Source organism: Aedes albopictus, chromosome 3 (assembly GCF_035046485.1).
Source record: "Aedes albopictus strain Foshan chromosome 3, AalbF5, whole genome shotgun sequence".
In the NCBI taxonomy this organism is placed as follows: Eukaryota; Metazoa; Arthropoda; class Insecta; order Diptera; family Culicidae; genus Aedes; species Aedes albopictus.
In genome coordinates, this window is record NC_085138.1 from 105,416,687 (window position 1) to 105,429,916 (window position 13,230).

The 13,230-nt window shown below is 44.7% G+C and overlaps 1 protein-coding gene across 1 annotated transcript; it reads left to right on the top strand.

Moving 5' to 3' along the window:
* Positions 1-3,179: 3,179 nt before the first annotated feature.
* On the top strand, positions 3,180-8,273 carry LOC134290308 (uncharacterized). The gene has a single exon (XM_062857416.1). The coding sequence runs from the start codon at positions 3,180-3,182 to the stop codon at positions 8,271-8,273; it is 5,094 nt and encodes a 1,697-aa protein (XP_062713400.1).
* Positions 8,274-13,230: the final 4,957 nt, after the last annotated feature.

Sequence of the window (13,230 nt, forward strand, 5' to 3'; positions counted from 1 at the left end):
ACTGGGTTACGTACAAATCCACAGATACAATCACTAGCATAGTTTTTATTTAATCCAAGGCCTTCGTTCTTCCAACAAATGAGGAACCGCATCCCTGTCCGTGTCCCTTTTTATCAGATCAGTTTGAAATCCGCATCCTCGTCGCCAAATGTAGTTGGCGCTGTCCATAAACTACGTCGACTCAATTTTGGCAATCTCAGAACCCCCCTCCCCCCTCGTAGACTTTCGTCCATACAAAATTTTCGAAATTTGTAAGGACAGTAGACTTTGACCAGACCCCCCCGTCCACCCTCAGAGTCTACGTAGTTTATGGACAGGCCCTTATGGAACTGCATTGGTAGGTGGTTGGATTAAGAATGATTTATTTATCTCGTGTTGTCAGTACATTTACTATTACATGGTTGCTTAGATGATACACTAACTACTCTAAAAAAATCAGCTGGATTGGATGCAAAACAGCTGAGAAATTGCGGTGGGCGTAAAGTGAGCGACAGCGTTTGATAAGAGACTCGACTGTATGTTAAATATATTTTTCTCATCCCAATTATGAAGCTGCAATTCAAAAGACTTTTTGAATGGAATTGGTTTTTCTCAAGGCTTCAAATCTTTCGTCGTACTTATAATTTGGTTCACTACCTATTATGTTCTCTGCCTGGTTCTCAAAGTCACAGTTGGTTGCCCGATTTTCAAACGTACGACGAAAGCGTCCAGTTTCTCTTGCGATGTAGGCGCCATTTACCCGAACTTTTGACGTTCGAAGGTCTTAGAAACTCATGGTACAAAATACTCGTCCAGCAGATTCACGTTTATACGATAACGATTGTCAATTGTTCCACTTTAGACTTCAGCCACGTTTGAAACGATTCTCCGTCCATCAGAATCTCCGAACATCATCAGCGTTTAAAACTTGTTTTCGTGACCAACGATGTCCTTCCAAGACATGTAGGCGTCGAACTGCTCTTTCCAATTCTCGCATCGCAGGCCCACAGGGCCTTTCTCATTTTCAACGAATGGAGATATGAGTTGATTGACCTCGATTATATGAGAGAATATTTAATACAAAATCCAATCATTTCAAAACATTTGTAATCTGAAAATCTTTTCCAGATTTTTCTTCAGTTATGTTGCTGGCTTTTGTAAACCTTCTGGGAAAATAAAAACAACTATATGTTTTCTTGGTCCGACGTTTCAGTCTTGAAAGACTACTCTTTCGAATCCTTGAAAAAGGTCCAATAAAGGCCGAAACGCCGGATCAAGAAAACGTAAAATTGTTTTGATTCTCCCATAAGACTGAAAAGTCGGCACATAACTGAAGATATCCTACATACAGTCGATCACCTAAGAAACATCCAAATTTTTCGATAACCCGAGGACTGTTTCTAGATTTCATTTAGCAACTTTTGATCTGGGCATCGCCTCCAGATTTAATTTTATACCCTGAAGATCACTTCCAGGTTTTTCTTTACAAACTGAGGATCGCTGTTCCGAACGACGAGGAATCAGCACTCCGGTGCGAAAGGGTCACCCGATCCACACGCAGCAGAAAACCATAGTGTGTAAGATTGAATAGATATGTCATGCACAGTTGAATTGAATAGAATTTGTTGCTACCTATATACATGCAATACGAAACAAAAACAAACAGAAATGTGCTTATAACTAGAAGGTTGAATTATTAAAACTTATCCTAAAATCAGCTTAAATCTAGTTAAAATAAATACGAATTGTTGGACAGTGGACAAGCTTACAACCGAGGACTAGAAATGTAAGTCATATCTATTTCATGTATTTAATTCGATAATTATTGAGCGAAATATATTGCAGCTAAAAAGCTGACTCACGTACCAGATATAACGAGTCGTGCTACAAGATCGTCCGAAGGATTTTTCCATTGCTGTCCCAACAAAATTTTTTAGATTTCTATCGAGAAATCTTACAAAGATGTCGACTTCCGCGAATATTCCTGGTGCCACGGGACCAAGTACAGAACCGATGGGGCAAAGCTGCCTACAAAGTGCAGAATCGCAGAAGCAAGGCGATCCTAACCTCAATTCGGGCGTACATCGGGAAGGTTTCGGTGCTGTAGCGTCAATCATCGCCAGTTCCAGGAAGAGTCGATCATCTAGAGCGAGTTCCCGAGCATTACGGGCTTCCCTGGAGCTTCAGCGCCTCGAGGAAGAAAAGCGTCTGGAGAAGGAGTTCATCGCCAAGAAATACGCGGTCCTGCAGGCTCAGCTCGACCAAGACGAAGAAGGTAGCAGCAGTAGCGGTAATACACGTAAATCCTCCAGTGCCCGCTCACGAAGAACGCACGATTGGGTACAGAGCCAGTTTGTCCCGACTACGAGTAACACCACCGGACCACAAACGATCCCCGTGGGTTCTCAGTCCCGGACCGGCACCATCCCCAAGGTTGTTCCAGTGACTAGCCGCTTGGACGAGTCGATAGTGTCCCAAATGCGATCGTTATCCATCAATAAGGATCCGGCGCCAGTGGACAAAGTTGCACCGAGCGTACAGCAAACTGCCATATCATCGTTTATTACGACGCGCCGTCGGTTAGCTCACCTGCAAGCTCAAAATGACGTGCACGATACCGTGCAGACCATCGAGACGGACTGCGACGACGGTGCTGTAGGTGGCTTCAAGACGTTTTCGACGGATCATCAGGTGCTGCCGACTGCGGTGAATTTCTCCATTTCTCCTACCACACCGGAGGCGTTGATGGAGCAGCTGAGCGAGGTCCAAAGGTGTGCGGACAGCCTCCAGCAGCAGTTGATGGCCAAGACACCCGGTCATACTCAAGATCCAGAGCGAAACCCGGACGAAGCCCAGCAATTCCTGCCAACGCAATCATCGACGGTGAATGTGCCACGGCCGGCGCGCAAAGTTGCATACGAATTTCCGCCCATCGACGGTAGTATCAGAGCCACCAGCTCGGTAAGTCATACGTGCTCCAATACTATTACAACACTTGCTCCGCAACTGAATATTAAAGCTCGCTCGATTCGTCACCACCGGCACGAGCTGTCGAACAAATAAATAAAACACCCCCTCCGGCCACCGGACCATGCTTACTTCCCCCCATTCTACCATTCGTTCCTGCACATATGAGTACGCCCCAAGCCCACTCTACTCCCCCCTCCGTGCACACAGTTTCCTCTCGATTGACTCCAATCATGTCGCCGATGGTTCCCACATCTTCCCCCATCGCCTCTGCCGTCTCCACCGCCAACGATGTTGCCCGGCGACAGCTATTCAGTGGTCCAAACTCACAACAACTCGCCGCCAGACACGTCGTGCCCAGAGAGCTTCCTGCTTTCACCGGTGATCCAGTCGAGTGGCCGTTGTTCCTGAGCTGCTACCAGAATACGACCGATATGTGTGGCTATTCCGATGGAGAAAACCTGATGCGGCTGCAGCGGTGCCTGAAGGGAAACGCACTGGAAGCGGTTCGAAGCCATCTGATGCATCCTTCATCTGTGCCGCTGATCATCGACACGTTGAAAACGCTGTATGGACGTCCAGAGCAGATCATCAGCTCGCTACTCTCCAAGCTTCGTGCAACGCCAACCCCCAAGTCGGAACACCTGGAGAGTTTGATCGGTTTCGGTTTGGCATGCAAAAACCTTTGTAGCCACCTCCAAGCAGCGGGTCTACATGATCACCTTTCTAATCCATTGTTGCTTCAGGAGTTGGTGAGTAAGTTGCCAGCCACTCTTAAGCTGAACTGGTCACTCTTCAAGCGTCAACATGTGCACGCCGATCTTACTACGTTTGGCAACTACATGGACCAGATTGTGACAGCCGCCAGCGAGGTGACGTTCTTCAGTGAAGCAGATGGACATCGTGGCAAGCAAGAGAAACCGAAGACGAAGGAGAAAATGTTCGTGCACGCCTCTGAGGAGAAGATAGTGGAAAGCGTTGCTGTCAATCGTCAGGAGAACAAGCCGAAACCCTGTGTATCCTGCAAGAAGGACGGACACAGAATCAAGGATTGCCACACCTTCCGCAAGATGCAACTGGCAGACCGCTGGAAGTTAGTGCAAGAGCGATTCCTATGCCGTCGCTGTTTGGGTTCTCACGGAAAGTTCCCATGCAAGGCAAGCAACTGTGGGGAGAATGGTTGTGAGGATCGTCACCACAAACTCCTTCATCCGGGAAATCCCCAATCATCCCGAGCAACCGAACCACCGACAACTACAAGCACAGTTACCGTTCACCGTCAGCTCAAGCAAACCGTACTGTTCCGGATTCTTCCAGTTTCACTACACGGGAATGGTAAGACAATTAGGACCTATGCCTTCCTCGACGACGGCTCATCTAGAACTCTGGTGGAAGCGAAGGTAGCTGCTGAACTCGGAGTGACCGGCAACGTACATCCACTCTGCTTGCAGTGGACCAGTGGAGTTGAGCGGGTGGAAGACGAATCACAGCTGATAAAGTTGCAGATTTCGGGTGCGACAAACACCACAATGCTGGACTTGAAGGAAGTGCATACCGTCAAGAATCTCAACCTTCCGGTTCAGTCGTTGAACTTCAGCGAACTTTCCAAGCAGTTCGCACATCTGCAAGGACTACCCGTCCAAAGCTACGCGGATGCCATTCCTACAATCTTGATTGGTTTGGATAATTCATTCGTGATGGCAACACGTAAAAGCAGAGAAGGACCAAGAGGTAGCCCAATCGCAGCTAAAACTCGGCTTGGCTGGGCAGTCTACGGAAGCACATCCAACGAAGCTGATCGATCAGTTCATCAGCTGTTCCACATTTCTATCCGCTCACCCGATCAGGAGCTTCACGACCTCGTTAAGGAGTTTTTTGCTATGGAAAGTGCGGGTGCAGCAACCTGTACGATGGAAAGCGACGATGATCGACGTGCACGACAAATTCTGGAAGAAACTACAGTGCGAACGGAGTCAGGAAGGTTCCAGACAGGCTTGTTGTGGAAGGACAACCACGTGGAGTTCCCGAACAGCCGGCCCATGGCGGAAAAGCGATTCCGCTGTCTTGAGCGCCGCCTAGCATCAAAGCCCGACCTGTACGACAACGTGAAGACCCAGATCAGTCAATATCAAGCCAAGGGATACGCACATAAGGCGAGTCCGGAGGAATTAGCCAGTTTCGATCCAAAGCGGACTTGGTTTCTTCCACTGAACGTCGTTACGAACCCGAGGAAACCGAACAAGGTGCGATTAGTGTGGGATGCGGCCGCTAAAGTCCAAGGCCAGTCGTTCAATTCTGCTCTCCTTGCTGGACCGGACTTTCTCACCCCGCTTCCTTCGGGTTTGTCATCGTTTCGCCAGTTCGAGGTGGCCATTAGCGCTGATATCTGCGAGATGTTTCATCAGATCTTGATTCGACCTGAGGACCGGTCGGCACAGCTATTCTTGTGGCGGGATGATCCATCTGAGCCCTTCGAGGTCTTTGTCATGGACGTCGCGACGTTTGGCTCCACCTGCTCACCATCTGCAGCCCAGTTTGTAAAGAATCGGAATGCCGAGGAGTTTGCTGAAGAGTTTCCGCAGGCAGTGGAGGCAATTACGAAGCACCATTATGTGGATGATTTTTTGTGCAGCGTGGACACCGAGCAAGAAGCAGTCGAACTGGCAGAGCAGGTGAAATTGGTGCACTCGAAGGCCGGTTTCGTCATTAGAAATTGGCTGTCGAACTCGAGTTACGTTCTAACACGGGTCGGGGAGCAGCCAACAGATTCGGCAAAGAAAATTTGGATCGACAAATCGGCCGCTTACGAACGGGTTCTCGGCATGATCTGGAAGCCTGAACCAGATGTCTTCGTCTTCCAAGGCGTGTTCCGAGAAGAAATTCTGGCTCTCCTCTCGGATAACGTTGTTCCGACCAAAAGAGAAGTTCTGCGGACGGTTATGAGCATCTTCGACCCCCTCGGACTGGTAGCCATTTTCGTCATCCACGGGAAGGTGCTCGTTCAACATATTTGGCGCTCTGGACTCGGTTGGGACGAACGTTTGTCGGCCACTCTGCTAGACCAGTGGAAACGATGGATCAAGTTACTGCAGCAGCTAGACGAAGTTGCAATCCCACGCTGCTACTTTCCTGGCTACTCTTCCGAAGACTACACGTCCGTCGAGCTCCACATCTTTGTGGATGCATCCGAGGAAGCCTTTGCAGCAGTGGCCTATTTCCGAATCGTTGAAGGAACAAGGGTTCGATGTTCATTGGTATCGGCGAAAACGAAGGTAGCCCCTCTGAAGCTTTTGTCGATTCCCAGGCTGGAATTGTCAGCTGCCATTCTCGGGGCTCGGCTTTCAAAGTCCGTTATGGAGAACCACACGATCCCAATCAAGCGGAAAACGTTCTGGAGTGATTCCTGCACCTTTCTCTCCTGGTTGCGGGCAGATCCCAGAAAATATCGGCAGTTCGTTGCATTTAGGCTGACAGAAATCCACGATCTGACGCAGGTCGATGAATGGCAGTGGGTGCCATCACGCATGAATGTCGCTGACGATGCTACAAAGTGGGGCAAAGGACCCGATATCAGCTCAGGCAGTCGTTGGTTCCAAGCGCCTTCATTTCTGTACGAGCATCCAGATTCGTGGCCACAGCAGACGACGAAAGCAGAGGAACTCTTGGAAGAACTTCGACCGGTTCACCTTCACCATGGCGTCGACAGGGAGCAGTTGCTGCATTTTGAACGGTTCTCGAAATGGGAACGCCTAGTTCGTGCTATGGCCTACGTGCGGCGGTTCATAGACAATCTCCGATTCAAGGCAAAGAAGCAGTCACCAAATAACACGAAATGGTTAAGTCGTGATGAACTGCAGCGAGCGGAGACAACCGTTTACCAGCAGATCCAGCACGAGGCCTTCGAAGACGAGCTAGTTATTCTGAAGAGAAACCGAGAACTTCCCATCGCTGAACAACAGAAGTTTGAGAAAACCAGCAAAATCCTCAAACTATCGCCTTTTTTGGACGAGAAAGGTGTCATCCGGATGGACGGTAGGATTGCAGCTGCGCAGCAGGTCTCCTTCGACTTCAAGTTCCCGGTCATCCTTCCCAAGAGACACAGCGGCACGAAACTTCTTGTCGATTGGTACCATCGGCAGCACAAACACTGCAATGCTGAAACGGCTGTGAACGAGATGCGCCAAAAATTCCACGTGTCGGAGATAAGGGTGGCCTTCAAGCAAGCTGGGAAGCAGTGCCAGTGGTGTAAAGTGTACAAGGCGGCTCCAGAGATCCCAAGGATGGCTCCACTTCCACAAGCGAGGACTGCGTCACATGTTCGGCCATTCACCTACGTCGGCGTGGACTATTTCGGGCCGATGTTGGTTAAGCAAGGACGCAGCGAGGTGAAACGTTGGGTCGCGTTATTCACCTGCTTGACCATACGCGCAGTACATCTGGAGGTGGTGCATAACCTGACAACGGAGTCCTGCAAGATGGCGATCAGGCGGTTCATCGCACGGAGGGGGGCCCCGAGGGAAATATTCAGCGATCGGGGAACAAACTTCGTGGGTGCTAGCCGCGACCTCAAAATAGAGTTGCAGCGCATCAACAGCAACCTGGCTGGCACGTTCACCAATACGGACACGCAGTGGCGTTTCAACCCTCCCTGCACACCGCACATGGGGGGATCTTGGGAACGCATGGTCCGGTCGGTTAAAAGCGCGCTGGCATCATTGTCTACCGGTGGCAAGCCGGATGATGAGACTCTCCGTACGGAACTGGTTGAGGCAGAATCCATCGTTAACTCGAGGCCACTCACGTACCTACCAATCTACTCCGAGGAGCAAGAAGCGCTTACCCCGAACTGCTTTTTAATGCTCAGCACCAGTGGTGTCAACCAGCCGGCTAGGGAACCGGTCGAAGCAATAGCGATGGCACGTTGTAATTGGGACCTCTGCAAGCAGCTGTTGGACAGGTTCTGGGCTCGGTGGGTGAAAGAATATCTGCCAACGATCACCAAGCGCACCAAGTGGTTCAAGGACTACAAGTCTGTTCAAGTAGGAGATTTGGTGGTAGTAGTGGAGGACCGGATTCGGAATGGATGGTTGAGAGGACGAGTGCTCCGCGTGTTCCCAGGACGAGACGGCCGTATACGGAATGCGGAAGTAGCGACTGCCAGTGCAGGAGTGCTGGTTCGGTCGGTAGCGAAGCTGGCGGTTCTGGAAGTCGGAGGTACCGCTGAAGTAGACTTCAAGCAATACGGGTCGGGGGATGTTCCGAACGACGAGGAATCAGCACTCCGGTGCGAAAGGGTCACCCGATCCACACGCAGCAGAAAACCATAGTGTGTAAGATTGAATAGATATGTCATGCACAGTTGAATTGAATAGAATTTGTTGCTACCTATATACATGCAATACGAAACAAAAACAAACAGAAATGTGCTTATAACTAGAAGGTTGAATTATTAAAACTTATCCTAAAATCAGCTTAAATCTAGTTAAAATAAATACGAATTGTTGGACAGTGGACAAGCTTACAACCGAGGACTAGAAATGTAAGTCATATCTATTTCATGTATTTAATTCGATAATTATTGAGCGAAATATATTGCAGCTAAAAAGCTGACTCACGTACCAGATATAACGAGTCGTGCTACAAGATCGTCCGAAGGATTTTTCCATTGCTGTCCCAACAATCGCCTTTAGATTTAATTCTATACCCTGAGGATCGCCTCTAGGTTTTTTTTTCTCAAGGCGAAACTGGAAGCATTTCCTCACTTTTTGGATTTTGATTTTTTATTAAATAACAAAGCAATATTTTCAAAATCGGTTTTCGTACACATGTAGAGTATGGATCAAGGTACCTTCTGATTTTTTTTGTGGTGGAAAATGTTTTTCGTTTTTGCAGAAACCATTTTTGAACGAAATTTCACAAAAAAATGGTTTCTGCAAAAACGGAAAACATTTTTCACCTCAAAAAATTCAGAAGATACCTTGATCCATACTCTACATATGTACGAAAACCGATTTTGAAAATATTGCTTTGTTATTTAATAAAAAATCAAAAACCAAAAAAATGAGAAAATGCTTCCAGTTTCGCCTTAAGCTGGGGGTTGCCTCCAGGTTTTATTTACACCCGAGGGATTATTTACACTCCTAGGGATCACCCTATTCAAGAAGCAATCTTGGTTCTATTTGGTTTTATTTATTTTTACGATAATTTTCTCAAAGCATTGTATAATCAAATTGATCTTATAATGGTTTCTGCTGAGCACAACTATTCTTCATCAATCTATGGTTTTAAGAACATCTCCAAGAATACTTGGGATGGCAAACACACTAAGAGCTTTAAAACTTAATGTCAGTTTTAAAACGCTCTCGTAGTTATCTTCCATATTAACAATTCTTGAGCAAAAGCCACTGTTCCCGAGTGAGAAATGTTTGATAAACGAACCAGCCAAGGGCTGAAAGTCTCTATAATATAGCTAAACCAATCAAATCAATCAATGTTTGGTAAAAGAAAAATAAAAAAAAAATCTCAACCATCAAAATTATTACATACCGTCGACTAAGCCATATTCGGTTTTCTCCAACCAGGTATCCACTTCAGATCGGTTCCAGTTGCCGATTCAGGCTTCCACCCCATGCCGCTTTCTTGTTCTGATACAGATTTTTGCTTCCGCTTCTCTCTTCAAACTGCTTGCAGTACTTTCGATTCCTTTCTCCTTTTCAGTTTGATCCGATCAATCTCTTCTTTCCATAGTTGCTGTAATATCGGAATTAATTAACTACGATAAACCTTGTAGCGTAGGCGGCAGGACAAAATGCGTAAATGTTTTCACCTCAAACCTCACTTTCGTCCATTTGAGGTTAATTAATCTATGTTTTATCGTTTCATGATATATATCAGGGTAGTTTTGTGATAAGTTATTTAAAGTTTTATCCATTTTGGCAACTAACTTCCACAAGACGGTAGATAATACTGAAGAGTGAAGAATATCAGTATTTTCGAACCGCTGAAAAGTAAACAGCTCGCCGAATTTCATATCTGATAAAAAGAACAATTTAATTGTCTCTACATTTTCATCATAGTAGGTATGTACTGATTTCATCTGGCGTGTGAAAAAACATGGCTCTGGATTAGTATGGCCTAGTTTTTCATCGCATTATAGTTAAAATATTTACTATATTAATTATTTTGTCTTATGACCATTGGGCGTGCAGTTTATTGATACTCACTTTTCAGACTTACATTATCACATGTTAGAAATAGAACATGTTCATTTTTATTTTGTAGTACTAGAATAAAGACATTGACTAGTACATAAAGTTTGCATTAAAAAATGGAATTTTTTCAGCCATTTTTCATGAAGTTCTTTTCCACTGGAGTGTCATTTTTTTTAATTATCCCCGACTTCAAAACTTGTTTACTACTTCCACTCCAGTTTTCATAACGATATATGCATTAATTGTGAAGTTATTCTAGTAAATGTGAAACAGTGTTGAAAAATTCCGTGTTTTTTTCCAATGATTTTCTACTAAGCACATACAATGCATTGCAGTGCATCTCTGTGCTCCATTGAGAAAAAATCGTTAAAAAAAATGCGAAAATACCTATGCATGGTTGATAAAAATACCTGGAAAGCTTAGATGACTGTGATCATTTCACATAATAATGGCGCTTTGAAGTAGGGCAGCACTGTTAAGAAAATACGGTTAAATCATAACTTTCTTTCGGTATTTCTGTGTGCATTGGAAACGCAAATATCAAATGCGGGAGCACCAAATGCAGTAAGATTTTCTAACAAGTAACCCGATGATATCAGTGGGAGCTTTTGAATCCTAGGTTGGCGGTGATATTAACTATGGTTGCTAAGTTGCCTTTGGTAACATTGGGTTACCGCGGATGAAGCACATTTGGGCACCGTTGCATCGCACACAGCAATAACAAAATTTCCTTCAAAAACTTCATAAACTTTTGTATCAATTGTTGTTCGGAAGGCAGAAGAACCTTTAGAGCGTTTTGATCGTCGAAGCTTAAAGCTAAAAAAGTACCATTTATTAGAAATGTATAATTCATCATATGTGAATAAACTTACGATAGTCTTCTCGTGTGTACAATTTAAACTGTAGTTCCAGAACAATCTTCAGAAATGTTGACAATCTCTTATAACAAACAAAATTAATTTTACTATATTGGTGGCAAATTTAGGTTAAGGTTACCTGTTCTCAGACCCTTTTTACCTACAGATGACTACAGGATAACTCTTATAGAATATGCTGTAAAGTTTTGTGTAAATATATCTGTTAAGCTGAATTCAGTGATATAAATTATAGCGGAACTTACATTCAGCGGCTAACAATCCAAACTAAGAAATACAATAAGGGATCAAATATTAATTATAACGCACTACCGATGTTTTGCATTCGTATCGATATCGCTAGTCATCCACTTGACATGAGCTGCCAATCGGACCTGCCACAATCGCATTGACATCTTGTTTGACATCAACGGCGTGTATACACTCCTGCATTGGAGCAGTGCTGCCGGAACAATTGTACCAAAAGTTCACGGAAGATATCTTAGTTCATTCACAAATATCATGGGGATGATGAGATTCTGCTTTGACATGGGTCTCCAGTTAGCCTAGTGGTTAAGGCTATGGATCGCCAATCCGAAGACGGCGGGTTCGATTCCCGTTCCGGTCGGGAAAATTTTCTCGGCTCCCTGGACATAGTGTATCATTGTGCTTGCCTCACAATATACAAAATTCATGCAATGGCTGGCAAAGAAAGCCCTCCAATTAATAACTGTGCAAGTGCTCAAAAGAACACTAAGTTGGAGAGAGGCAGGCCAAGTCCCAGTTGTAACGTAGAGCCATAAAGAAGAAGAAGAAGAATGATCTACAACGACGATTAGCATGACATAATTATAAGTCGAAATTTGCTGGTTTTTTACACTTCGGGTAACATGGAATCTTTATTTCTTACAAGTTTCTCAATGATTTCGAAGGGTTGGTTAGTAAGGAGAAGTGAAATAAGGAGTATATACAACTTAATATGTACACTGAAAGGAGCCTTGCAGTAATGACAAGCATAAAAATGTTTTTAAATTTACCATGGCAAAACATGATCATCGACCCATTAACGCTTTTTGTGTGCGTTTTGTTTCTTCTCACATCAACTGGTTCGATAGCCGAGTGGTAGCGTGCGAGCCTGGTGATGTCAAGGTTCTTGGTTCGAATCCGGTTGGCAACAGAAACTTTTTTTAATTGAAAATCGAGTCCATGGTAAAATTGAAAACATAATTCTGTTGAATTAAAACGAAACTCAGTCTGCACAAATTTAGCGGTGTTGTGCATTTAAATTGACCCTCAGAATAGTAATTTTCACCGCAAGCCGCCGTTCAGTGTAACAGTTTCCATGTCCGCACGTTCGTTATCAGCTACTGTAACCAACGTACTCACTAGTTTCAATAAAACTGACTTGTGGCTTCGTGGTCGTGCGGCTAGTGTCACCAAGCATTTAGTCGCATCGTGCTAGAAGCGCGGGTTCGATTCCCGCCGCAGCTGTCAGGAAAAGTGTTCGGCTGTGCCACTGGGCGTTGCATGCTAGTCCGTTGTCTAGTGTCGTGCTTCCTTCAAAGAGCGAATAGCTCACTGGAAGTACTAAACGTGTCCGTGGCTTTTAAGTGCCTGTACCAATTTTTCTAGCATTACCAATATAATGCCGTTTGGGAACAAAAATAACTTGTTTATATTTGGCGTATTCATTTTCTAACACATTTTGAAAAAAGTCCATTTTTTTGTAATGCAAACGTTATACTATCATGATGAAATTATCATATAAATCCCATATTTAGCCAGTGATAACGCCCTGAAAATTTAGCATTTTTTCCTGCCGCACCGTGTAAGATCCGCAATTACCTAAATGTATAGATTCTAGGAGAAAACCCCTGGACATCAACAAATGGAACATTAAGAATTATTTGGAGATTATTATAATGTTCAGCAAAGTTATGGAGCAATAAAAATGATACGCAAAATTTAAAATCTGTAATCAACCTGTTCAAAAAAGTTGTGTGTTTAAGTATCAGGAACATTTGCAAAATGCAAGATATAATCGTATAACATCAGTGATTGGCCAATAACTTGAGCAAAAACCAAAACTCCGATGTAAACAAGCCAAACCCCAGAATTGTTTTGCAAGTATTTATAAGTACTTTCAGAAACTGAAGTCCAAATTGAATATACTTTTTATATGTTGCATATGATGTTTGTCAATTGTTGTTTATATTGCC